Source organism: Equus przewalskii, chromosome 5 (assembly GCF_037783145.1).
Source record: "Equus przewalskii isolate Varuska chromosome 5, EquPr2, whole genome shotgun sequence".
Lineage (NCBI taxonomy): Eukaryota > Metazoa > Chordata > Mammalia > Perissodactyla > Equidae > Equus > Equus przewalskii.
Genome location: NC_091835.1, coordinates 26373709 through 26401249, shown reverse-complemented (window position 1 = coordinate 26401249; position 27541 = coordinate 26373709). Strand labels below are relative to the sequence as shown.

The window sequence follows — 27541 nt, the reverse complement described above, 5'->3', positions numbered from 1 at the left end:
GAGAGGTAAGAAGAGACTACTGAGTTTGGAGTCAGGACGGGCACAGCTGAAGCTGAGGCATTTCCCAGTCCAGCAGCGCCCCCTGCCTGAGGTAGGGCCCAGCTACACCCCGTTTAAAAGTTGGGGCGCCCCTGGCCGCCAGTGAGAGCTTGTAGAAGCTGAGGGTGACTCTCCAGCTGATATCCCCTTTGGGGTGGGTCGACCTGAACTTGAGCACTGACAAGGGAAGGGCCCAGAGCGGTGGGTGGCCAAATGGAGATAGCGTAGACAGGAAGTTATCTCGGTTTTACACAAGAAGGTGGCAGCTACCCCTGGGGGCGCTTTGTCTCCCACTCCAGCGCCCGAAGCGAAGCCACTGGCTGAGTGGGCCCTCGAGTCACAGAAGGTCCCCTAAAAGCCAGCCTGGTTTGCTGATGGTCCAGCTAGGCTGGACCCGATGGTGTCCACTGGGCGGCAGCAGCCGTCCAGTCCAAAGGCCGACTGGGGAAGTGGGGAAGGGCAGCACTGGAAGCCGTCACCGGCCGTCAAGGGTGCCCATAAGGACCAGACAGGCCAGAGTCCTGCTGACCTTTGGGGTGCCGCAAACGGTCTAGTAGGGGTGAACTGACTGTTCCGTGAGACCAGATAGTAAATATTTTTGGCCTGTGGACCACATACGGTCTCTATCGCATGTTCTTCTGTTATTTCTTTGTTTTTACAGCCTTTGAAAATATAAACATTCTTAGCTCACAGGCCATACACACCAGGCCTTGGGCCAGGCTCTGTGGGCTGTTCCCGTGGACCCCTGGTCTGGTTTTGTAAATAAAGGTTGTGGGAACACAGCCACACCCATACATTCACATACCGTCTGTGGCTGCTCAGAGTTGCGTATTGAGGCAGCCCTTATGGCCTGAAAGGCCAAAAATGTTCACGACCTGGCCCTCTACAGAAAAAGCCCACCAGGCCCCATCCACTGCCAGCTCCGCCACGTGGGAGAGCCCAGCCTGGCTGACTAAGGATGCCCGTCTTGGGGGCCACTAATGTGGGAACAAACTGGGGCCACTGCTTAGATAGTCTGGGTCACTGCAGGTGCCCATGGGGCAGGCACTCTCTGATGAGACTAAAGGGGACCCAGCCTTTCCTGGATCCCTCCGCATACCAGAAATGGCAACGCAGCCATCACCATGGCCCCAGCGAAAGAAAAGGGCTCTGTGCTACTGATGCAAAAGCCATGACCACTGCCAAGTGGTCCCCACAGGAACCAGCCTGTCCATCTCACTGCGAGAGACTTCTGACCCTGCCCAGGCCCACCACTGGGGTCTCATTATTCCAGGTGATGGTGCTGCTGTTCCAGCCTGAACAGCCCACTAGGCCACAGCACTGCCACCCTGACAACTTCCTGGACCATTTGCGTCTGACAGTGATGGGCTCTTTATCTCAAAGGCCACTTCACAGTGGGTGGTAGTCAAGTGTCCAGTGAACATCCCACGCCCCCACCATCCTGAGGCACCTGGTATTGCCGAGCCCGGATCAGCCTTCCCCAAAAGCAGCTCTGAGACCTCTGCCTCTGCTGCCTGCCCCACATGCCGTGGCCAGGCGGTTTGCTCACTGAACATGCCCATTCTCAGAAAGAGTTCATCTCCTCTTGGCCGCCCTCTGGGTGATGACCAGGACAAAAGGGAGGGGCGGATAAGGGGTTACGGAGGCCTATTTCGAAAAATGTGGGACTCCGCCTTGACCATTCCTGGGCATGCTGGCCCATCTCTCTCTCCTAACAGCAGTCCCGAGCCAGCACGGTTGGTGCACCCCCCAGTGCAGCCCGGCCTAAAGGGGCCTCAGGATTCAAACTCAACTCTGGCTCGGCCACCTGGAATCACTTGTTGGACCAACACGGGTCACTTGGTTGAGGACGCTGCTCGCTGTCATCTAGGGTGGTCCTCGGGGCATAATGGGTTTCTGTAAATTGTGCACAAATGCCCGTATTGCTTTTGCACTGGACTCTCCAGGTGAAAGGTCCAGGTGTGAGTCAGGGAGATGAGGGGAGAGGGCGAGGAATAGTTTCCGGGATGGCCACGCTGGTGTCACGGCTGTGCATGAGGAGCACCGACCTCAGCACCTGGGCAGGGGCCACCTCAGACCTGAGGGTTGGTGGGGGGAAAAATGACTGCCCTTTGCCCCTAGATCCAGCACCTGGCAAAGCCCCCCATGGCCCACCTGAGTCAGACAGCACCTGTGGCTGCCAACTTGACCTGCACTGGGTTTGCATCCCTATCTATGTGCCATGAAAATGGAAAAATGACAGGGACACGCTGGTCACAAGCTATTCTGCTGTGCCTGACTCCCAAATGTGGACCCCGAGCTCCCGCACATAAACACACAGGTGTCACAACCTTGTCCCGGTCTTATAGACACAAATTCATGCTTGGCCTTGGTTTATGTTGTATGTGGTGATCGAAGCTGCAAATGCTTGGTGACACGGCCAACAGATCTTAACCAAACTGGTGTAGCAGCAACCAAATCAACTTTAACAACAAATCTCAAACTGGGGTGGCCTGTGTCCCCTCGGGTCGTAGGTTTGCATGTAGGGGAGAGTGAGCCATGGAATATCTCTCAGTGGGATGGGGATTAGAGTGTTGGCCAGCTGGGTCTGCCTGCGACTGAGGGGGTGCTTGGGACATTCAGTGAGAAAGCTGGGAAGGTTCCGGGTAAAGCAGAAGGAGATGTTCACTCTGATGGGGTCGCTTTTTTGGCCCATTTATTGCCTCTGTAATTATTGGCGATGGCGTCAAAGATTACCAGGGCAGTCTAGAGCCTGGCCTTAGGCTACCTCCTGGCTGCGTTAGGCTTATTTGAAATGAGCTACTGGCCTCTCTGGGACTTATGCACAGCTGGCTGCACCTGCGATGGGGCACGGCTGAGGTCCACACTGCAGGACTTCATCCTGCTGCTTGGAGTCCTGTGGAGAGTAGCCTTAGTTCAATGGGGCGCGAGACAAATCACACTGCTTGTTGGTCCGATTAATCAGCGTGCCTGATGGAACGGCAGACTCATGTGAAATTTCGAGTTTGGCCAAGAACGTGTAGGGTCAAAGAGGTGGATTGCCGGGAGAGGCAATCTGCCACAGGCCCTGGGTGCCTCTGCATGTTTCGGTCGGGTATGCCAAGAATGCAAGGCTCTGTCTGCTCTTTGCCAAGGCCATATCCGTATGTTAGGGTTGTATTTGCAGAGACCAGCTTTGAGGGATGAAGTGCCATCTCCTTGGGGACAGAGAACAGGCTTGCTGTAAAAGAGATGGATTCTCTAAGCTCAGGGTTTCTTGGCTGTGACACAAACCCACAGTGTGGGTACCATCTGCCTGGACCCCTCTGTGTTGTCCCATGGGACTTGGGGAGCAAGGGGCAACAATGCAAACAATATGCTTGCACTACTTGCTGTGCCACGAGTCATAATGTCCTTTGTTTCTGACCCGGGAGTCTCGGGTCTTCTGCCAGCATCCCCGAATCAGTAACAGGAGAATATTAGCTTGAAAGGAGGGTACCATCAAATCCCAGACCTTGACAGTTTTATGTTAATAATCTTGAAATTGTATATAAAATGGAAATTTTACCAGAAAAACACAACTTACCAAATGTGAGTAGAAATAGAAAACCTCTTTTTTATATTATAATTAAAGAAATTGCATTAGTATTCAAAATTTTCCCACAAAGAAAACTCTAGATCCAGATGGCATCACCACCAAGTTCTCCCAAACATTCAAGTAATAATTCTGGAAATGCACCAACTCTTCTAATAGAAGAATTTCTTTTATGAGGCTAATACAACTTTTATGCTAAAAGTTAACAAGGCCAGTACATAGATGGACAATAGCAGGCCATTCTCACTTATTTAAAAGTTGCCAAAATCTGAAATAAATTATTAGCAAACTGAATCCAGAAATATATAAATAGGATAAATAATTCATCATTATCAAGTTGGATTTTTGTTAGGAATACAAGCCAGGCTTTACATTAGAAAACCAACTAATCTGATTAATTTAAATGACCAATTTAACAGATTAAAGGAGAAACTCATATAATCCTCTTAATAGGTATGGAGATGGTATATAATAAGTGTCAATATCCATTTGTGATAAAAATTCTCAGAATACTAGGAGTATAAGGGAACACCCTTAATCTAATAAAGATTTAGAGCAAACAGGAACAACCATCACGTTCAACGGTGACGTACAGAATGCTTTCTCTCTGAGACTAGGAACAAGACCAGCATCCTGCTAATATCACGTCTGCAGACAATGCACTGGAGACCCGAGCCACACAGCAAGGCAAGAAAAAAAAAAAAAGAAAAAGAAAAAAAATGAGTCCAATGTAAAATGATTAGAAAAGGAGAAACAGAACTGTCATTAGTTGCATATGCTATGAATGTGAACGCAGGCTATCTAAAAGAATCCCCAGATGATTTAGTAAAATTAATAAGAGGTTTGGTCTGTTTGTTAATATAAAATTAGGGAATGTAAAAATTCAGCTGTGATTCTACATACCAGCAATAAATAGAAAAGAAATTAAAGACACCATTTACAATAGTATAAAAACATCAAATACTTAAGAATAAATCTAACAAAAGATGCACAAGACTTCGCAATCAATTCTAAAACTTTATTGAAAACATTAAAGACAACCTAAATAAATATAGAAACGTACCATGTTCCTGGATTGCATGACTCAATGTTGTAAAGATATCAGTTCTCCTTGCATGGATATATATATTCAATGCAAGCTCAATAAAAATACCAACAGATGTGTGTATGTGTGTGCGTGTAACTTGATAAGCCAATTCTAAATTTTATATGAAAATGCAGAGCCAAGAATAACCAAGACCCATTTGAGAAGAACAAGATGGAAGGACCTGCTCTGACAGATACCGAGATCTCTTACAATGCCATGGTAACCATGGCCATGGAATTGGCTGGGGGACAGCTGAGAAGGAGGGAGAGCTGGGAGACAAGCCAGATGCACACGGACTCTTGATTTTGACAGCAGGGCACAGCAGAGCCCTGGGAAAGGGTGGCTTTCTTAACAACGGGGGCTGGTGTGGTTCTGCTTTTCTTAAAATGGGAACTGTATGCCTCTGACCTTGTGCTATACACAAAACCCAGCTCCAGGTGTGTTGGACACCTCAGTGTGAATGACAAAACTGTGCAGCAAAACATGGTTGGAGAATCGCATGGGAGGATGTGTTCACGACCGTGGGGAGACTGTAAAATGAAGCACAAAATTGTCTCCCCAGAGAAATAAAGATGGATACGTGTGCTACACTAAAACCAAGAATGTCTACTCACAAAGACGCCATTAAAATGAGTTAAACGAGGCACAGAAGGGGAAAGATATCTGCTACCCTTGTCACTTGGTTTATAAAGAACTCCCACAAGTCACCAAGAAAAAGCTAACTCCATAGAAAAGAGCAGAAAGACTTGGACAGCGGCTTTACGCACGAGGAACCCAATGGTAAAGGATATATACAGATGTGCTCAGGTCATTATGCAAAAGAACACTGAAACCACATCCACACACCAGGGCACAACTATCACAGTGGCAAGTGTTGGCCAAAGTGTTATGTGGGGGGGACCCACGGCTGCTGTATCTAACGCAGCTGGACACAGGCAGATGCCATGGCCGACAAACCCACTCCTGGTGTATAGCCTGCACAGGTGTGTACTTAGGGGCACCAGGACTTGTGTTCCAGAAGTTTCATAAACAGCATTGTTAAGAATAGTCTAAAACCTGGCTGGCCCAGTGGTGTAGTGTTTAAGTTCACGTGCTCCGCTTCAGCAGCCCAGGGTTCATGGTTGGGATCCCAGGTGTGGACCTGTGCACCACTCATCAAGCCACACTGTGGTGGCATCCCACATACGAAATAGAGGAAGACTGGCACAGATGTTAGCTCAGGGCAACAGATGTTAGCTCATATGTATAATATATATATATATTATACATATGTGTGTATGTATGTGTATAAAAGAATAGTCTAAAACCAGGAACAACCCCAAATGTCCACCACAGTGAAACAGATCAACAACTCATAGTCTATTCATACAATTATGCAGCAATGATGATATACAATGACGCCACAGAAAACACAGATGAAAGAGCCTAGATACAATCTGGGATGAAGAAGGCAGTTGCAGGAGAACAAACCACACTTGCTTCCATTTAGAGGAAGTTTGCTGGGGCCGCCCCGTGGCTGAGTGGTTAAGTTCGCGTGCTCCGCTTTGGCTGCCCAGGGTTTCGCCAGTTCAGATCCTGGGCATGGACCTACTGCCACTCATCAGGCCATGCTGAGGCAGCGTCCCACATAGCAGAGCCAGAAGGAGCTACAACTAGAATATACAACTATGTACTAGAGGACTTTGGGGAGAAGAAGAAGAAGAAGAAGATTGGCAATAGATGTTAGCTCAGGTGCTAATCTTTAAAAAAAAAATAGAGGAAGTTTGTAAAGGTCTTGTTAAGGCTATGTGGTGGGAGAGCAGGGAAGGGGCTGCCATAGAGCACAGGAGTGAGGGGCGTCGTCCTGAAGGGGCACTGGCTGGGGCTGGCAAGGCTCTGCCTTAAGTTGGGGCATTACACGGGGCTTGCTTTACGTTTGCCTTTTGTAGCACATGGATGTTGCATCCCTTTTCTGCAGGCATTTAGGAAAAAAGAGCTCAGGATGAGGAGCTACAGGTGGAAAAGGCGCCTCTGGACGGGAGGGGCAGCAGTGTCAGGAGGGGCAGGGGCAGGAGTGGGGGCACTGGTGCTGGGCTGGAGCTGCAGGCGGCCATGGCCACCTGCTGGGTGGGACCTGCCTGTGCTGCCCCTCGCTGCACGCCCTCTTCCTCCGCTGGCCCGCTGCTCCCCACAGTGGCTCCTCCACACAGACCGCAGAGGTTTCCTTCCTGCCTTTGAAGTGCAAGTCCACCTCTCAGGTGCGTGTGCTGTGTGCAGAGGCCCCTGGCCTGCCTGCCGCCTGCCCGCCAGCACTTGGCCTCGTCCGGCTCTCCTCGCTGCCCCCACCCCAGTCTGCTGCTGCCCTCCCCCACGGGGGTGTGGGCCCAGAGCCGGGGGGTCCAGGAAGGAGGCAGAACAAGCCGGCCCTGTTCCCCTGCCAGGGCAGGGCAGGGCCAGACCATAGCAGAGAAGGCGGGGGCCAGGCGCTGGGCAAGCAGGCTGCTGGCAGGCGCTCTCACCTGGACAGCAACGTCCTCGGACTTCCTTTATCCAGAGGAGAACATCTGGGGATGGGTGGGGCAGGGGGACAAGGGGACCAGAGGGCTGCCAGGGCAGGGAGCTGGGGGTTGAGGTGGCCGTCCCTCTCCACCTGGCACCGGTGTCCCTCTCCCCCTCAGGTATGGGCAGACACTCCTTCCGCAGAGGATCAATCTTATTATTTTTTTCTACCTCCAAGAGCACTTTGTAAAACATGAAATACACACACGGGGAACAAGGAGAAAGGATGAGACCTGATCTCTTGCCGGTGCCTCCTCACCCCTTAACACATGTTCTTAAATGGGTAACGAGATTTAATCCCTATCCTTGACTTTCAGAAGTGGGGACCCACCAGCATGCTATTCAGCCACTGACTTCTCAGAAACCTGACCATAGGCGCGGGGGGTGTTTGCTGGGGTCCAGGGCCGGGGACATGCTGCCCCGCACCAGCTGGCCGTGAGGCCCCGAGGCCAGCCCAGCCCATCAGGTCACTCAGAGAAATGCAGCGAGACCCGGGAGCAGGAAGGGAGGAGGACGTGCTTGTTACTGAGCCACAGGGCCTTGTGCCTGGCAGCCCCGAGTCTCTCCCCAGCCTCCGCCTGCGGATCCCGCTGTCCAGGGCTTCCCCGGGGCCACCCTTGGGTCTCCCCAAGCCCAGGCCTTGGGGTCAGTTCTGGAGTCACTCTCCACTCCCACAATAGGGGTTGCCTCTCTGGGTGTCCAAGCACCTGCCACAGGGTGTCACAGACCAGGGCAGGACTTGCACATAGGCTGCCTGGTGAAGTCCGTGTGTTGGACCGAGCTGAGTGAGGGGGGATGGAGGTGGGGGGGCCAGCAGGTGCACCCTCCTCTCCCAGGTGAGGTGCAGAGGGCCTGTGGTCAATGGTGTGGGGTGTTCCCGTCCCCTCCAAGCAGGCTGAGGATCTTGGTGGGGGAGACACTGGTCAGCTGCCTGGGCCCTTCCCTTGAGGCAGCCCCAAGGCCATATGCAACAGGAAGCTGCCATGACTTTGTGAACTCCGAGGGGGCCTGCGGGGCCTGGAGGAGTTTGTCCTTGACTCGGGGCAGGGGCATGTGTGACTAGGAAGGGGCTGGCCAGGGGGCACCCACGCCTTTCCTGCAGGTTGGGGCTGGCCCTCTGCTGGTTCAGGAGAAAGCACAGAGAGACTGTGCTGGTGGCATTTCCGACTTGGATAAAACCAGGAAAGAGCGGAAATGTCCTGGAGAGTCTCTCAGAGGTGACTTCCAGCCAAAAGCATGTGACGTGTGTCTGGCTGGTCCCTGAGCTGGGGAGCTGAGGGCTCACTGGTACCACCCTTGCTGGGCAGAGGGCTTCTCTGACCAGGGCGGGAGGGTCTGGAGGGGAGCCAGGACCCCCGCGTGCGGCCGTAGCACCCCAGCTCTGCAAACATCAGATCAAAAGGGCGGGGTCCTGGTTCCTGCTTTGACTTCTCTGCCAAAATAAAACAATAAAGCCCCTGAGGCCTTTTATAAGCTTGTTTTGAAAAATGTAGGCATGTCTTTTATTTCCTGGCAGCTTTCTGGGTAATTAGAATTCCTCCCACAAGCACAGTTGGGGGCTGGAGTCCTGCTGGCAGGGCAGCGAGGGCAGGGCCCCTGGGGCTCCCGAGCCAGCCAGCCAGGGTCTGAGCCCTGGAGACCTAGAGCCCCCTGCATGCCCAGCTGCAAAGGAGGGAGTCTGGCCCTTGGCTGAGCACCCAGGGAACAGCACGCAAGGCTGCAGGAGGGCAAGAGAGGACGGGGGAGGCAGCTCCTGCCAGGGCCAGCCAGGGCTGCCGTCCTGCAGAGGAGCAGCTGAGCTGGATTCAGCGCCCCGTGTGAGGGTGGAGAAGGAGGGATTCCCTGGAGGGTGGGAAAGCAGAAGCTTTGTGTCAGAGGATCAGCCCGTCCTTCCCTCCCAGGCTGAGCCCTCCTGGCCTGTGGGCCCCGGGCTGCGCTTCCTGCTATGTCCTCTCTTTCCTGCTGTCCAGTGTCCAGAACCTCCCTGTGGCCACCCTTTGGTCTCCTGCAGGGCCTCTTGGCACAGCCTGTGACCCTGAGCCCAGGCCCTTGAGCCCTTCTAGCAGGGGCTGCCTCTCTGGGGTGTCCGAGCACCTGTCCCTCCCATGTCCTGTCCCTCCTGCTGTCCTCCTCCACTGGCCCCTCTCCTTCCTTGTGTAGATGGCCGCTCCTGCCTCCCCCTCCCTGGAGAAGCCTCCTCCCAGCCTCACCTCTGGTACACCTTGGCTGGGTGCCCCTCCAGGGCCAGAGCCCAATTCCCCAGAGGCCCCTGGACATGTCCCGCCTGTGGGCAGCAGTCCCACATCGCCCAGCATCCATGCCCTCCCTCCACATCCATCACCAGCCTGAGCTGCTGCCCCCAGTCTCTCTTTAGACCTTGCCTGCCCTCAGCCTGGTCCATACCTCAGACAGAGGGCCTCCTTTTGGCCAACCTGCATCTCCCCACACACACCTGGGACTCCTACCCTGCCAGTCTCACTTCTGGGGACAGTGGTCACTCCTCCGAGACCACAGCCGCATCTCCAGTAAGCCTCCGAGGCTGCCTGTGCCTGATGCCCCCTCTGCCCAGAGCAGCAGGAAATGTTTGCTGCAGAATGTGTTCCAGGGCCTGAGGGACTGTGTCTGGCCCTGAACCAGCCTGGAGGACAGTGTGGTCCCGGGCTGCCCCATTGTGTGGAGGGTTTGGGGTCAGGGACCCGTGCCTGGACACTGTCCTGTTCCCACTCCTCCTACCCTGGACTCAATCTGAAGAGCTCAGACTTCTGCACATGCTGAGTCCTAGGGCCGGGGAGCCGTGCAGTGGCTGCACACAGAGTAGGTGTTTAATGAAGGACTTCCCGCTTTGTAAAGAACCTGTTTATGGATGTTGAGGCTCGGAGGCTGGGCCCTCTGTCGAGGAGGGATGGGGAAGCCCAAGGGTCAGACGAGTGCCTGTGGCTGGGGCCCTGTGGGGATGGCTTCTCCTGGCTAGTCCTGTACCTGTAACGGGAGGCAGGGGAGACTTGAGCTTACAGGGTGAGGAGTGTCCAGTGTCACCCATGAGCAGGAGGTCAGGCTGCTGGGTGCCCTCGGGAGGAACAGCGCTTTGCAGGTGGGGCCCTGGACAGGCACCAGGAACATTTGGCTAATGCCAGAATAAAGGTGTGGATAGGGTGGATGTGCACCAGAGAATCATGGGACACACTGAAAACACCCACATAGTCAACAACTAGTGATTGGTTAAAACCATTATATATAAATGGTATAGCCACAGCATGGAATATTATACTGCACCAAAAAGCATGTTTTTGCAGCAAATTTAAGGCATGGGAAAAATGCTCATGGTATAACATTGAAAGAAATATGCAAAATAGAAACTTGTATGAAATGGAAACCCCAAGTTTGTTTTGTGGGACCCTGAATATGTTTGAAAGCAGATCAGAAAGAATTTCACCAAAATGTTAAAAGTGCTTCTTTCTGGATGGTGGAATTATAGGAGTATCATTCCAATGATCACCTTGTCTTCCAGAAGCTGGGACAGCACAGTGAACAGAACAAACAAAAATGGTCGTAATACTAAAAAGGAACACTGCTGCTCTGGTGTCTCTACTCCTTGACTCGGAGCAAGGGCTCAGCCGAGGCTTGGAATGAATGAATGAATGAGCGAATCAGGGAATGAGTCAGTGGTGAGTGGATGGTGAGTTGTCTGGGAGGACACAGTTTGTCAAGCTGGTCACTTCTAGCTAAGAAGTTCTAGCTTCATAGAGTCACCAAGAGCTGAGGCACAGGGATGCCTGGGTCATTCCCAGCTGGCCGGCTCCCCTCCCAGTGAGGATGGCCAGGTGTGCACTCTGGGGCAACACAGACATGAGGGGGTTCCCACCAGATGGCATTTGCCAGGGTAACTGTGTTTTGATGTAATGTCAAACACATGGAAAAAGTGCAAGAGTATTGCAAGGAACTCCCTTGTACTCTTTATCCACATTCACCAACTGCTAGGATTCTGCCCCATTTGCTTTATCATTCTTTCTCTTTCTAGATAAATAGAATGTTTCCTGAACCATTTGTGAGTAGATTTCAGACATGATGACCCTTTACCCTCTAAACGCTTCAGTGTGTATTTCCCATGAACATGGACATTCTCTTATGTAAGCAAACAGTTACCCAGGTCAGGAAACTTAACATTGATGCATTGCTATCAGTACTACTTTCACCCCCATTTATAGAATGAATCATTTATTTATTTATATCAGTGTGAGCTCACTGGTTCCCCCTTTATTTAATGGGTTAAAATATATTACTGTCATTATTTTAATGCTCACACTTTCCCAGATGTGGCCAATGAGAGCCCCTTTCAGAAAGCCTCTGTCCTTTCTTTCTTTTTTTTGGTGAGGAACATTGGCCCTGAGCTAACATCTGTTTCCAATCTTCCTCTTTTTGCTTGAGGAAGATTGTCCCTGAGTTAACGTCTATGCCAATCTTCCTCTATTTTGTATGTGGGACTCCACCACAGCATGGCTTGATGAGTGGTGTGTGGGTTCGTGCCCAGGATCTGAACCTGTGAACCCTGGGCCACTGAGGCAGAGCATGCAAACCTAACCACTACACTACTGGTCTGGCCCCAACCTCTGTCCTTTTGACACATCCCAATCATTCTTTGAGCACTTCTTGACTTTCTGAGACAACAAGATTTTCCAGGCTCATTTTGTACTTTTCCTGCCATGGCTATATAATCTCCAAAGAGCCAGGTTCCTTTTAGAGGAGATTAATGTTTAGAAACCAAGATCTGAGCACTAGGAGTGCTCATTGCTACTGAAGTGTCATTGCTTCCATTCCTCTTAGTGAACAGAGCTCGGAAATAAGAGTGTATGAATACGCACATGTACACATATACACATACCTATGTCTATATCCATCTATCATAATATGTTAACATATGTAGCATGAGTTATACCGATATGGCCAATTCTAACCCAAACACAAAACCACAGCTTTCACTTTATGTTCCTTCCTTTCTGTATTTGCAACTCCCATCTTCACTGAGGCTCCCATTATTCTCAATATATTTACTCATCTTCTCAAAAGTTTCAGAATTGCTAGCACATACCACCAAAAAACAAAGCTAGATAGCAAGTATACAAAGTTTCGTATTTAAATTTTACTTGCTAAAATTAGTACATAAGAACCTTAAAGTGACTATTAGAAAGATTAAAAATATGCCCAGGGTATAAAAGAAAACATCAACATAACGAGAGAAATGAAAGATGCAGAAAAGATCAAACAGAACATCCATAAACACAAAATAAAGATCTGAAATGAAAATATACTGCATGGGATTAATGGCAGGTTAGACACTGCAGAAGAAAAAATTAGTGAGCTTGAAGACATAACAATAGAAATGATCAAAATGAAGGACAGAAAGAAAAAAGACAACAAAAAATGAACAAAGCTTCAATGAGCTCTGAGACAATAGCAAGCAGTTTAATATACATTCAATTTGAGCCTCTGAATAAGAGGGGAGAAAGGAGGAGGGGAAAAATATTTGAAGACGCCTGAGATTGCTTTCAAATTTCATAAAAACTATGTGCCCACAAATCATGAGTCTTAATGAACTCCAAGCAGAAGAAACATAACCCCCCCCCCCACACCAATATATCTAATAATCAAATTGCTGGAAAGCAGTGGTAAAAAGAAAATCTTGAAAGCAGTTAGAGATAAAAAGACAAATTATACACAAGGGAACAGAGAATGACAGCAGACTTCTCATTTGGAACTATGCAAACCAGAGACAATGGAAGAACATCTTCAAAGAAATGAAAGAAAAGGAAGTCAACCTAGAATTCTACAACCACCCAGCAGAAATAGCTTTCAAAAATGAAGGTAAACACAGTCATGAGCTGCATAACGACATTTTGGTCAGTGCCAAACCGCGTAAATGACGCTGGTCCCATAAGATCAGTACCATGTGGCCTGGGTGTGCAGCAGGCTGTACCATGTAGGTTTGTGTAAGGACACTCTGTGATGTTCACACAATGAGGAAATCGCCTAACGACGCATTTCTCAGACCCTATCCCCTTCATTGTCATGCATGAGTGTAAAGAAATTTTCAGATTAAAAAACAGAGAGAATTTATCCCCAGCAGGCCTGCACTACAAGAAATGCTAAAGGAAGTTTTTCATGCAAAAAGAAAATGATATCCACTGGAAATTTAGATCTACACAGAGGAATGAAGAAGACTGGTAAGTGGTAAATATGTGGGTAAATATAGAAGACTTTTCTAATTTTTAATCTCTTTAAATGATAGTTGACTGTTTAAAACTAAAATAATAACAGAGGGTTTATAACGTGTGTAAAAGTAAAGCATGTGACAACAACAGCATGAAGGCCAGAGGGGAGATGGACGGATACAGTTGGAAGGTTCTGACGTTCTACTTGCTGGTGGACAGTGACGTTAGAGATGAACTTTAACCTGAGCCAGATCACCGCAGCACCCTCCCTCGACCCCCTGCCCTGTAACACCTCCTGGATTCCCGTCCTCCTGCTCTCCCTCCTCCCCATGTGCTGGCAGGAAGGGAGCATCAAGAAGGGCCAGCCCCTAGCCTGGGGCCTTGGTGGACAGGGGCTGCAGAGGAGCAGCCCAGGACGCTGTCTGCCCCGGGGGGTTGTGGCCTCTCCTCCCAGCCATGGGGTTCATGCGTTTCCCCCGGTGTTTTGAGAATTCAGAAAAAAGCAGAGCTCTGTTGCCAGACTTGCCTCCAGCTCACTGGGTTTGTTCTTGTGGGTCAGGGCAGGTTTTGCAGATGGCTTGGAGCTGGTGGCCAGACAGCTGTGACAGTGAAGGTTGGACATCTGTCATGGGCATACTCAGATGGGGGAGCTCTGTTGCACAGATCGGGAAACTGAGGCTGGTGGAGGAAATGACTAGCCACAGGTCACAGGCAGCCTGCAGAGCTCCCTTGGGTGGGTGATGGGAGAGGCAGGGTGGGGCCTGTGCCCTCAGGGTAGGGAGGCCACAGGGCGGGCAGACATGGGGTGTGCAGCTGAGCCTTGGTGTGGAGCATGAGGGTGAGGTGCTGCTGGCCGGAGCTCGGGTCAAAGCAACTGTCAACACTCCCCCTTCCCTCAGGCTGCGCAGGGGCCCCTGCCTGCCCCACCTTCAAATTCTCCCCATCTCCCACTCAGGGCTCTACATTCTGGGATGGGGCCCATGGTGTTCCAAAAGACAAGGAAGGTCAAGGCAGGTCACAGCACTGCGGGTGAGAGGCCAGCAGGGACTGGAGGAAGCCCTTGGGGGATGTGTGGAGGGGACCCTTGGAAGGCACCATCCTGTGCACCACCCCTAGCAGCTCAGCCTTGGAGATACCACTGGCAGGCTCCACACCCACAGCCCAGCCATTGCACCCCCATAACAGACTTGTGGGTCCCTTACAAGGTGCCTGGCATCTTCACAGATATCGCCCGCCTGGTACTTCCTTTCCCTCATGAAGGAAGAGAGGCTGAGAGGTGACAGGCTGCCCGAGGCCACCACCTGGGGCTCCTGATGCCAAATAGACCAAGATCTTCCTTTGTGGCCCTAAGATCCCACCCTTCGTGGGGGGCACTCGGGGGCTTCTGCGGAGAAACAGGAACCTTCACCACCACTAGCCAGGCTCACTGCCTTTCAGCCCCCATGCCTGCCCCAAGCAGATGCTCCACCTGGGCCTGTCCCGCAGGCCACAGCATGGCTGCTATCTTCACCCATGAGCTGTTGTCCAGCTCTCAGCAGGAAAGTTCCCACTCAGCAGGGTTGGTGCAGGCTCCACACCCACCAGCAGCACTGGCCTGGGTTGTGTTTAGACCCTTAGCAATAAAACGGACTCTCGACAGTTCTCAGAGCCTTACAGTTTACCACATACAGCTGCTCTGACATGAGAAAGAAGCAAAATGATGGGTGCCTTCCAGAAAGGGGGGCCACCCTGTGCACCTCAGGACTGAGTCCTTGCTCGGGCTGTAGTCTGCATGCTGTTTCTGATCTTCATGCAGAGTCACTTCTAATTTTCATGTGTGATGTGTGGGAAGTGTCAGAGGGCTGAGGCATTCATTCATCCATCCACCCATCCATTCATTCATTCACTCAACAAGCCTGCTCTTTGCCAAGCAATGGGCAGGGGACTGAGGGGGCGAACGCCAGCGGGGTCGGGGGTGGGGCGGCCCATGTAGGGTTCTCACTCTGCAGGACACAGGTGCCTGGGCTCAGGGCTGGCTGACATGGTGCCCAGCTGGACAAGGGTCAGAGGCCAGGGGCATGCAGGGAAGTGTCCTCTTGGCCTGGGTGGGCATGGGAGGCACCCAGTCATATAAACTTGCTTCAGGGTAAATAGAATAAATGCCTTCACTTCTCTCCTTTGGCTTTAATTCTGATGTGCCTCCTGCCCCACCTCCCTGCTGCCTCCCCACCACAGAGCCCTCATGGTATTTCAAGCAAGGTGTCCTGGGCACTGCTCTCTCAAGAATTCCATTCTCTTTCTCACAGAGTAAAGAGAAGGTGAAGTGGGCTCACTATGTCCACACGGGCAAGTGTTTTTCAAATAATATCTTTGTTTCAGGAAAAAGCTCTTATGGAGATAGGTGTTTTGTTAGCAGCCAGAATGTTCGTTTCTGATGAAACCATTTGTTTTGCTAGCAGATCTTTCCACTTTAGAACCATTTCTCCCAGTTGTCTTGGCAAGGGTAGATGTTTTTGGTGAGGCTATTAAGAGGGTCAAACGTTTTAATAATATTTTCACCTGTGACTTTGAGTGGGAAAGTTGAACCTGGCCCAAATGCTTAAGGAACGTTTTGACAGTGTTCTGTAAAGATGGCGCCAGCATGAGTTTTCCCATTTCTAAGATATGTGGGCCTCCTCAGGCTCCCATAGACCCTGAGCACAGATCTGCCCTGCCCACGCCATACTTCCACAAGTCAATCCTGCCCCTCTGTCCAAGTCCTGGCCCAGAGGGACTTTCAGCGGGGTGGCATCTACAGAGAGAATGGCTACCTCCTCTCACCACTGTCACATCACCAAATGCAGCCAGCAAGGTGAGGAGGCTTTCCTGCACCAGTTTGGGGAAAAGCAGCTGCCAGGCTGTGGAGTGGTCATAGCGGTGGAGGGAGCAAATGATGTTGGTGGCTATGGTGGTGGAGGTGGTGGTGGACGCCACATGGATAGTGGTAGGTAAAGATGATGATAATAATGCAAAAGATGTGGATGGTGATGGAGGTGGTGTTGAAGATGGTGGGGATGATGTTGGTAGTGGTGGGAGAGATGCTGATGTTGGGGGAGAAAGAGGTGCTGATGGAGGAGATGACAGTGCTGATGGAGGAGTTGGCAGTGCAGATGATGGTGCTGATGGTGGGTTGATGGCAGGGTGGATGGTGGAGGTGGTGGTACTAGTGATGAGACTGATGGTGGGGTTGATGATAGAGGTGGTAGAGCAGATGGTGGAGGTAGTGGTGATGGTGATGAACATGCCAAGAGGTCAGGGCTGAGCGATGGTGTTGGAGGTAACAGTACATCGGGCTGGCCCAGCGCTTTTCTAGCTGCCATTCAGGGGACCATGGGGTGCCAGTGCACAGCCCTGCACACACAGTAAATGCTCGATGCAGTGATGAGGTGCAACATTTCATTCCCTCAGTGGTCCACGAATGACTGGCTCAGGGAGCGGCGGGGATGGAACTGGTGCTCAGGCTTTGCTTCAGCCTGGCTGAGCCGTTCCTGCCCTCCTGAGTCCCAGCCCCAGAGCTCCCTCTGGGAGCCCTGCTTGGAAGGTGTGGGCCTGAGTGGCAAACTCCTAGACTCAGGAGGGGAGGGAGAGAGGGAGCGAAAGGCAGTAAGGACAAACCTGCTGAGTGCCCACACCGCCCAGCTGCTGCCCTACCTGGGGGGGGGGGTCTGCTGAGAAGCAGGCTCTGCCCTGCACACTGGGGCAGGGGTCCCAGCTTCCTGGCACTGGACCTCAGATGCCACCTGAGGGCATAGCCAAAGTTGTCCCAGGAGGGGCTGAAACCTTGGCAGGCCAGCTGTGGAACTGAAAGGGCCAGGTGCCCCATTGGGAAACTGAGGCTCCAGAAAGCACGTGCCTGCTGCCACATTGCTGTCTGTGAAAGAACCAGGACGGGGCCAGGGCTCCTCCCGCCGCGCTGGGGACCAGTCGCCAGCAGACGCGCTCGCGCTGCCCAAGCTCCATGCGGGTCAGGCAGGGGCAGGGGCCTGGGCAGGGGCGGGCCGCGCTCCACTCGCCAGGGTGGCCAGGCTGCAGCTCGCACCCCCACCACCCCGCCCGCCTCTCCCGCGGGCCGCTGTCCGGCCTTGGCCGCCGGAGGGAGGAAGCGCTGTCCTCATTCCACCTCTGGCCGCCGCGGTGCCAAGTTGCTGGCGGCGGCGGCGGGAGTCGGGGCGGCGGGCAGCGCCGGGGCACAGCGCCCTCCCCGGCGCTCCCGACGGGCTTGGGGTTACTCACGTAGAGTCCGGAGTGCTCGGCACCGAAGAACGGGAAGGGCACGGACAGCGGCCGCAGACCCGAGCCGCCGTCATCCTGCTTGGGGGTGACAGCGTCGCCGCGCTCCGCGCCGAACGGGTAGAAGTCGGCAAGCGCCACCGCGCCGCGCACCCCGCGCGCCCCGAGCCCCAGGACCACCGCCAAGAGCAGCGCCCGGGCGGCGCCGCGAGGCATCGCGGGGGTCGGCGGGCGGGGACTGAGGGGCGACGGAGGGGGGACAGAGGGAGGGACGGAGCGAGAAAGTGGGGGGGATAGAGGGAGAGACGGAGGGGGGACGGAGCGAGGATGGAGCGGGGACAGAGAGGGGGACGGATAGGGGACTGAGCGGGGACGGAGCGGGACGCAGCGGGTCGGAGTGGGACGGAGCGGGGACTCAGCGGGACAGAACCGGGACAGAGCGGGCACGCAGCGGGACAGAGCGGGGCTTTGCGGTCCGGCGGCAGGGGTGAGGCCGCGGTCGGAGTGGCCGCAGGGCCGGGCGGCGGTGCGGGAAGGCGGCCACGCCGTGGGTGGCTCGGCGCCCCGCGCCCGATGCCCGCGCGCGGTGCCGCTGGCCGGGCCGCTCTGGCCGCTGCTCCGCAGAGAAGGCGCCGGGCGGGACCGCGCTTGGACCTGCCCCGCCCCCGGGCCGCGCTTTAAATCTCCGGCGGGGCCGCCCGCGGGGGCGGGCCGGGGCGGGGCCATGCAAATCGACGGCTCCCAAAGCGCCAGGCCCGCGGGAGGGGGAGGGGGCGGGGCGTGCGCGCGGCGTGTCCGAATCGGACGCTAGTGGCGCAGCCGGGACCGGCCCTGCGGGGAGGCCCAGCCCGCGGCCCGGTGCCCTCGGAGCGCCCCTGGCCCGGCATTGGCGAGGTGTGGGCTTCGCGGGCGCGTGTCCTCCGCCCGGGGCCGTCCCCTCCTGCGTGGGTCTCCAGCCGCCGGCCTGGGGCGGGCCCAGAAGAGGCGCCTTGCCACCGGAGCGGTTCTGGCAGACTCTAAGGCTTGCCTGAGATGTGGGGCTCTGAGGAGGGCTTCTTGGGTGCCCTTTTGGGTCGCTCCCTTACCAGAGTGTCAGTCCGTTTGCCACCCTGGCTGAACAGTGCCTGGATGAACCCTTCTGGAAATGGCCAGAGGCCAGCCCCATGCTCCAGCCTCGACCCTGAGCCTGGGGACACCTGCTTCCGGCCACTGGGGGCAAGACTTCCCATCTGGCTTTGTATAAGGATGACCCTTGGCCTGGAGGACTTCAGGGCAATAAACAAGGTGTTTCTGCCCTGCGTGGCCACATCAGGAGAAATCCCCAGGAGGTTTCCCAATTGATTCAGGGCCCCAAGGGGACCTCACAGCAAGAGAATCTCCAGGAGACGCCTGGTAAAACAGCTGTCATTGGGAAGGCTGCTCCACTGGGCCTGGGGTCAAGTGGATAGATGCCTGGTAGGGAGGAGTGCCCACAATTCAGATCCCATGTCCCAAGCCTGTGGCCATCCCAGCCCTTCTGCTTCTGGGATCACTGACTTTGGATGTCGCTCTTTGAGTGTTTGTCTCTCCTCAGTGGGCTGGCATATGGCCCACCTCTGGGTCCCCAGGCCCAATGCAGGGCCTAACTCCTGGGCCCTCAGTCCCCTGCATCCTTTCTGCTTGCAGAATTCTGGTGTTGCATGATGCGTGGCTGCATGCCAAGCCTGAGGCCCCTGAAGACAAGGGTGCACCCCTCAAAGACCAGCAGAAAGAGGCAGACGAGTAACAGTGGGTCGTATTTACACTTGGCTTTGTGTTTTTCTCTATTTTCTAAAACGTCTTCAATGAGCTTGCGTTGCTTTGCAGTTGGAGCCAGGAACATTAAATGTGACTTTTTTTTTGGAGGAAGATTAGCCGTGAGCTAACATCTGCTGCCAATCCTCCTCTTTTTGCTGAAGAAGACTGGCCCTGAGCTAACATCCATGCCCATCTTCCTCTACTTTATATGTAGGACTCCTGCCACAGCATGGCTAGACAAGTGGTGCCATGTCCAAACCCGGGATCCAAACCGGCGAACCCTGGGCCGCCGAAGCACAGTGCGCGAACTTAACTGCTGTGCCACCGGGCTGGCCTCCTAAATGTGACTTTTAGGAAACAGTGGATGGGGCTTCTGTGTGTAAGCGCATGGCGCTGGGGCTTCCCGGTTTACACAGATCCTGTGCTGGCTGGTTTTTCTCCCATCAAGTTCACAACCCTGTAAGCTGGTGTCAGGGCCAGGTGAAGAATTTAAGGAGGCACCCACTGTCAGGGTCGGTCCTGCGCTGGCACTGCCGTGAAAGCAAGCGCCTCTTAAATTTTGCCCTAGTCCCACCCTGCTCAGCTGTGGGAGGGCCAGCCCTGGGGCCAGGTCCTGGCTTGGAGACCCCCAAGGCAGCAGGACAACTGTGGTTCCAAGAAATGAAGGTTGAGAAAGGTCAAGTCCTCCCATCTTTGGAGGGAAAAAGTCAGAGATGACCTCTAAATGCCGGGCTGTGCTGGGAACAGAATCCCAACCTCACACGGCTCAGCAGGAACCTGGAGAAGAAAGGCGAGTTCCCACTGGCTCCCATTCACTTACACACACACATCCACTCTCATTCTCATACAGGCATGCACACTGACATGCACCTCACACATTCAGACACACTCATTCTCTGACACACATTCCCACACGCGTGCTCACACGTGGAGACAACACTCATACATTACACACACACACACACACACACAGCCCTTGGGAATTTGCTATAACCCCGTCCTGGCACCCAGCCAGCTCAGCTGCCCCGGGGTAGGTGATCTGGAAGCACAGAGCCAGGCGCAGCACAGAGGTCACGGCCAAGGTCAGAGGAGGGATGCAGCAGCCTGGTCTCCTTGGACAGGCACAGGCTGGGTGGGGTCAGGATGCAGCCCCCACAGCGCAGCCTTGAGAGCTGCTGGGAGCCTGGTCACCCTGTGAGAGCCCAGCAGAACCTGCTTTTTAATTTGTCTCTTGTCTGTGAAACCCGGTAGCCCTCTACCCTCTTTGGGGTGGTTTGGGGCCCACTGGAAGGCCCTCTCATTGTTTCCTCAGGTGAGAGAGCAGATGGCACCAACCCTGATGGGGTGACAGGACCTGGAGCACAACTTCCCTGCTAAAGGGGGGGCCCGACCTCTGACCCTCCTACACCTGCCCACCTCCTGCCCCGCCCCCCACTCCCCATCCTTCTCCCACTGCATTTGCCACCTCCCAGCAGGCTGCCCAGGCTGCGGTGGCCCCTCCCGAGCACATGACTCAGGGGACCTGAGTAAAGGCCCATTTCTGGGCTAGGTTTTGGGTCCACCTGGGGGCCTCTAGGGAGCAGGGCTGCCCTGGAGCCCAGCACAGACCCCGGCACACAGTGGTGCTCAGTGGATGCACCCAGCGAAGGACCGTTTCTCCAGACACGGTGGGAGTGTTTGGCCTAGACAGGGTGTCCCAACCCAGCTGCTCAAGGCAGCCCCTGGGTAGCTTTGTGAGATGCTTGGGCCGGTGCTCGTGGGTCTGGGCCTGGGCCAGCTGCAGGCACACCCTCTGGTCTCGGTCCCCGGGGAGGCCATGCTTGCCTGGAGCCCCAGCCTTGCTGACCTTCCACGGCCTTCGCCCTGGGCTGATCTGCAGCCCAGCCTGGGAGACCAGAGGTTAACATGAGGCCCCACTACCACTGGGCATTACATTTCAAAAAAAAAAAAACAACCAACTCCACAGGCGAAAAAGAGAAAAAAAATGTTTTTTTTTTCAGGTGCTAAAAATATTATCAGGAAATACTTTTCAGCAATGTACCGTTTTAGGTTCCCCTCCGGACTCAAGGGCGCCTTTGTCTCTGCCACAGAAAGTCCACATTTATCAAAACCGAAATCATTTTATCAAGCAGGCTCATGTTCTGTGGCCAGGAAACCCGAGCCTCCCCAACAGGCCTGTGACATGTTAATTTAGGGCCTGAGTGCATGTGCAATTTAGCTGGGGGAGCTCCGGAGCCGACCTTGGGATGCCCTGGGACTCAGGGCTCCGAGCTGGGCAAGGTGTGGAGTGTGCTCCCCTGCCTGCCCGCACCTGGCTGGTCAGCTGGTCCCTGCGGGGCTGTGGGCTCTGGGCCAGGGCTCCGGGTGGGGCTGCCAGTGGCAGGGGCTGGCTGGCTGCACTCCTCCGACTTTCTCTCCTTCTCTCCAAGAGGCAGCTGGCCGAGCATGGAGCATCGATCTCCCGGGAGCAGGTGGTCCTTCCATGTAGGTGAAACCAGAAGCCCCTCCTCCAGTAAACTCCCCACCTGCTCTGGGAATGAGGACTGCAGGTCACAGGGCCCAGAGGGGCAGGTAGGGTCCAGCTCCCACAGAGGCCCACCCCACCTGGTTGCTACACTGTAAGGCTGGAGGGGGTCCTTCCTGCAGCCAGGCCACTGAGGCAGAGATGGAGGGCCTGGCTCAGGGCGCACAGCCTCTCACATAGGAGGGTCCTCGGAGCCCTCCCACCCCGGCTCATCCCCTTTTGTGCAGCAAGGGGGCGCAGCCTCCATGGAGCCCCCACCCACCTGAACACCCATGATGGGACCTCTGCTATTGATCTTAGGGAAATGATTGGAATGGGGTTCAATATTCACCTCCTGGGTGTTCACTGCTGTCTTATTTTTAAAAATAGAGAGGAATTGCAAGCACTTCGAGCTGGAGATTCTGTAGGGAGAGGCCATAAATGGGCTGGCTCCAGGTGGGCTCAGGGATTGGCTCTCCCTGCCCTCGGGGTGATGAGAGACACTCCCTGCCTCTCGCAGGCCTCGTCCATCACCCCCAGGGTGCAGGGCAAAGACTGCCACCTCCAGAGTGCTCCATGACCCAGGGACAGCGCAGTGGAAGGCACGGTGGGGACCCAGGGTCCATCCCTGTGCCAGCAGGTTCTGTAGCCCATAAAACCATGCTTCTGCGGCATTTTTAATGACATGGGAAATTCTCATGATACATCGTCAACTAAACCTTTTATAAAAGAGCATTCCAAGTGCCATATGCCGTGTAACCCCAGCATCTACAAGCATGTGAGCTGGAAAGAGGAAATGCTCAGATTTCACCTTCGGATCTGCAGGTGAGGCCTGTGGGTGGTGGTGACTTTCTTCTTTATATATTTCTTTGTTAAAATGTTCCTTTGCAATTATTAGAAAAACAATGTTTCAGAAGCCCAAACAGCAATCACCTCAGTGCCAGCTGGCCTCCTCAGTCCTGCGGCCCATTTCCTGCTCCAGCTGTGGCCAAGGGGGAGCCTTGGAGGGCTGGGGCCTGTCTCCCTGGGGTGCTCCTTCACCCTCCCCTGCCTGGTCCGTCTGGGGGCATCACTGCCTTCCTCCTGGGCCCATGTGTTCCCGGGATGGCCCTTTCTCCACGGCTCTCCCGCACTTCCTGAGGGTGAGCCCTCCTCCTGCATTTGCCCCCACCCTGCTGTGGGCTGCAGGGCCTGTCCTTTGACACCTGGGAAGGTCGGTGCCCCAGACCTGGCGGTCCCCTAGTCACAGCGGCTATGGAGTGACGGTGCTGCCACCATTTGCTGATGTCCATGATGGGTCTGGTATCAGGCTGGGCAATCCCTCTATGGTCTCACCATGACCCTCTGGAGTGGGGTCACCCCACTTTACAGATGAGGAAACCAAGACCTAGAGAGCCTGTCCAGGATCCTGCTGGAAAGGAGTGGAACTGGGACTCCTCTCCGAGGCCTGCAACTCCCAAACCGAGGCTGGGACCCACTGGGGCTCTTACAGGCCAGAGGCCTCCACGTGGCACGGTGGGGGAGGAAGCAGCTGCCAGCCTTCTGAGTGCCAGAGAGCAGGCAGCTGGGCAGCAGCCACCTTCCACAGTCCTTTCCCCTTGGACTCCGGGGAGGGGACGGGGCAGCAGTCCAGCCCTACGCCCTGCACACCTGGACTGGCCCCTCCTCTAGCCCCCTCCTCCCTTGGCCTCACCTCCAGGAGGTGGGGTGGGCAGTGTGTGTGAGGACAGACATGCCCAGCAGGGCTCCAGGACCCGGGACACCAGGCCTCACCTCGCCTGGCCCACCCGGCTCATTTCTGTCCTCCAGTCAACAGGACCCTATGCCTGCAGCCTCGGTGGGGAGATGGGGTGGGGTGAGGCTAGCGTGGGGCCCCTGGGCCTGACTCTGACCTCCTGCTGACCGGCTGTGTGGCCTTGGTCTAGAGCAAAGCCTCATGGAGGCCCAGCCTCCTCCTCCCCTGTAAGCCCTCCCCAAAGGGCTGTGTGAGAATGGAGCTCCTCAGAAACTCCCAGAGTCTAACCCACTCACTGCTGGAAACGCTCGGAACAGCAGATTTATTTCCATTAGAAAAACCCTCCTTCTCCTAAGTATACAACTTTATGTTGAATAAGTAAAAACAGCATTTCCTACATTGACTGAACTGATCATTGAAATAGAAAAATCTTCAAGGCCTCACAGGCACTTTGAATGTCTCCTGTGAGCAGCTGGGGCAAGAGGGATTCCGAAGTCGCCAGTATATTGGTCACATTATGGGCGGCTGTCATTTTAACCGTGAGAAGTCATCCCGACCTCTTTCATGTCTGAAATGTACTCCTCCTTCATCCATGCGCACTGATTAAGCACCTCTCTGTGCCGGGAGCTCCAGTCCCAAAGGTGTGACACCTGGGACACCAACGGGCACCGCAGGGATGTGGAGAGGAAAGCATTGACACAGATGCCAATCTCTAGCTCTGGTTCCTTCCTCCCCACCCCTCCATCCCTCAGGTCCTTCTGCTAGGGGTAGGGGGTGGGCGTCCTCCACAGGGGAACTGCAGGTGGGTTGGCAAGGAAGGGAAGGGACATGTCCCCTGAACGCCAGGCCCTGAGCGCCATACGTTACTGCTCAAGGCCCTGTCCTTCCTCATTTTGCAGGAAATCCTCCAGCAGTGGGGTGAGCCTGCCTGCTCTCCTCCACCAGGTTGCTATTTGCCCTGACTGGTGGGTGAATATCAGAGTGGTACACCACCACTAACGCCCTCTTTGCCTGGAGCATCCATTACTAATGGGTCCTGCTCTTTTCCTCTGAGCTTGAGCTGAACTTCAGAATCCTTCTCAACACACCCACCAATAATCAGGCAGAGCTGACGGGCAGAATGAAGCCTATTTGCCCACCTCTTTCTAGCCCTTGCTTTTGTACAGTTTACGACATGTGGTAACTCCATTAGTAAATCAGAGAGCCGGGTCTGACAGGACAGCCTATTTTAAGTCCTGGATCAATCTTGAGACAGACTGATGGCTGTCACACATTTGGGCAACAGCTTACAGTGATGGTGATGGGGTGGGCTCCATGAGCTTTTGGCCCTTCCCGCCCCCCATGCGTGTTCTCGAGGGTGTGACAGGAGTTCCTGGAGAGAGGAGCACGGCTCACAGGGGACAGTGGCACCTGTGCATGCAGGAATTTACTGGGCTGGCTGGTGCCCCAGAGATACTGTAAATGTACCACTTACAAAACAAAAGAGGCCGTTTGGAGAGGAAAACAAATCACTCTGACTCATGTTAATGGGGGAAACGAGTAAAAATGCTAACAGGTGAACCATGCAGCAGGCCCAAGATGGCTGCCTGGGTCTCCGTAGCAACCAGGGCCGGATTCCCGCAGGAATTTTCCCAGAGTTTATGGGCTGGGAAAGTGGGAGGTTCTGTAACAAAGTTAACTTTACACTCCAATGCCTCTTGTGGCCAGTGAGTCACGGGGACTTGACTCTGAGTCATTTCCAGCCACCTGCCACCGTGACGGACCTGCAGTTCCTGGATACGGAAGGTTCCGCCGCCTTGGGACGTGGGGATGCGGTGGCTGGGCCTTGCAGGACATTATGTTTTTGGCTCCAGTCGGTGGAAATGTTTTCCACGTATTTCCCTGTGTTTACAGAGCTGAGGGCACGGAATGCAGCCTGCGGCCACGGAAGCCAACCTCACGGGGCCTGGCCACCAGGGTCTGGCCAGATCCGCACGTCTGAAGTGGCAGCCGAGTGCCAGGCCCCATGCAGGCTCTGCGGAGACTCCTGCAGCCAGGAGCGGGGCCTCAGAAAGGAGTGACCTGAAGTGAGGCCCAGTGCCAGCCAGAGGCCAGGGTCCTGAGGGCTGGGAGGAGCTCTGTGGTCAGTGGAATTGGGGGCACCTGCTGACCTAGGCCCCCCGGGAAGGCATGGTGGGCTGGGGGCAGTGGCCCCCTGTGCCCTCACACCTCTGCTGGCACCACATCCAGCCCTCAAGCTCGGCCCCTCTCTGGGCAGCGTCAGGAGTGGTGTCCCGAATAGCGGTTCTGCTGGCCCAGCACTCAGGCCGCCCGGGGGCTGTAGCAGGCCTCACTTCTTGGCCTGGGAGGCCTGGCTGAGGCGGGCTTGTCGCCGTCGCTGCTGTTGCACCTCCTGGTCCAGCTGCTCCTTCAGGCTGGCCACCTGGGGACAGGGCAGGAGGTCAGGGGGGTGGGCAGGCCCCATAGCCAAAGCCCCCCAGGCACGTGGGCATGGAGAGCACTGTGACAGGAAGGCTCCCGTCCATGTCCCAAGGAGAGGCAGTGTGCACAGGAGAGAAACACCAGGCAGACAGACAGACAGACAGAGAAACAGACCTGCTAGCCACCAGACAGGGAATGCACAGTCCCAGCTGTCATCAGGAACACCCATCCACGGGTGTCGCAGGGACTGAAGCAACTGCACCCTACAGTGGACGGACCCCCTTCCAGTCAGGCCATGAATGCACTCAGAACCATAAGGAAATAACGCTCCTTGGCTCACGAATAGAGCAAAAGGTGGCTTGGCAGGTCAGGGGCACTAACTTGGGGGTGACACTGGGCAGTCACTACCTCTCTGGGCCTCGGTTTCCTCATCTGTAAAACGACAGTTTTGACCAGATGGCTCCCAGGTCTCTGACAGCTCGGAGCCTGCAGGTGAGCCCCAGCAGGCACGTCTGTGTGCATGTGTACGTGTGCAGCACATGTGTGTGGGTGCCATGCAGGTCTACGCCCAAGGCTCTGCCGTGCTTTGTCACCACCTGTCCCCACACATGCTGCTCTCGCCTCCTGACCTGAAGGACAAGGTTCAGGAGCCACCTCTGTGACAACTGCTGTGCGTGGGCAGTGTCTGCACACTTCACCCACAGCGAACTCTCACTCAGGGACTGTCCTTACCGCCCCTCTGTATGGGTGGGGCCGTGGAGGCACAGAAAGGGTGGCAACTTGCCCCAGAATCTCACTCTGCCTCGCAGTGAGGTGTGGGAGTGACAGGATAGGCGTGCGTGGGCCCCTGAGGTGGTCTGGATCCCAGTGGGCATCAGCGCTGCCATCTGGCTGCTGGAGGACCTCCGGCTGAGGCCAGGCGGGCGCCCCTGAAGGGTGGTGCGCAGGACGCCAATCCTCCCCACTCTCCCGCGTGGGGGTGCTGGGGTCACGGCCCCACCTGCTCCTCCAGCAGCTTCACCCGCCACTGGTGGATCTGCTCACGGGACTCCAGGGCCTGTGTGGCCTGCAGCTGGGCCCCGTGCAGCCGCTCGGCCTCCGCGGCCAGGTCTCGCTGGTGCCGGGCCACTGGCTCCCAGAGCCACAGGGTGTGGGCCTGCTCCAGCTCCACTATCTGGACCTGGGGTGAGAACTCGGGCACCTCACTGCTGCCTGCCCACCCAAGGGCTGCAAAGAAACTGGGGCAGGGGTGTCCCACCCTCCCCTTGGGGCCACTATTCCTTCATCCAGACCTCAGGGGCCGCACTGTCCTCTGCTGGGGCCCATGCCCTGGCCAGGACTGGCAAGCAGACCTGGGGTTTAGTGCACACATTCAGTCCACTGGCCTTGTCTGCCTAGAGCCCCACCCACAGGC

At 55.0% G+C, this 27541-nt stretch overlaps 3 protein-coding genes across 3 annotated transcripts in view; 1 reads left to right on the top strand and 2 right to left on the bottom strand.

Moving 5' to 3' along the window:
* Nucleotides 1-18347, bottom strand: part of SNED1 (sushi, nidogen and EGF like domains 1) — an 80958-nt gene extending 62611 nt beyond the window's left edge. The window contains exon 1 of the mRNA XM_070620252.1: nucleotides 17696-18347. Coding sequence (XP_070476353.1) covers nucleotides 17696-17908 — 213 coding nt within the window. The 5' untranslated portion in view covers nucleotides 17909-18347. The remainder of the gene's footprint in view (nucleotides 1-17695) is intronic.
* Nucleotides 1-27541, top strand: part of MTERF4 (mitochondrial transcription termination factor 4) — a 108624-nt gene that overhangs the window by 67838 nt on the left and 13245 nt on the right. The window lies entirely within an intron of this gene.
* Nucleotides 24006-27541, bottom strand: part of CROCC2 (ciliary rootlet coiled-coil, rootletin family member 2) — a 75985-nt gene continuing 72449 nt past the window's right edge. Inside the window, exon 30 of the mRNA XM_070620240.1 lies at nucleotides 24006-26128. Within this exon, the coding sequence (XP_070476341.1) occupies nucleotides 26036-26128 (93 nt within the window). The 3' untranslated portion in view covers nucleotides 24006-26035. The remainder of the gene's footprint in view (nucleotides 26129-27541) is intronic.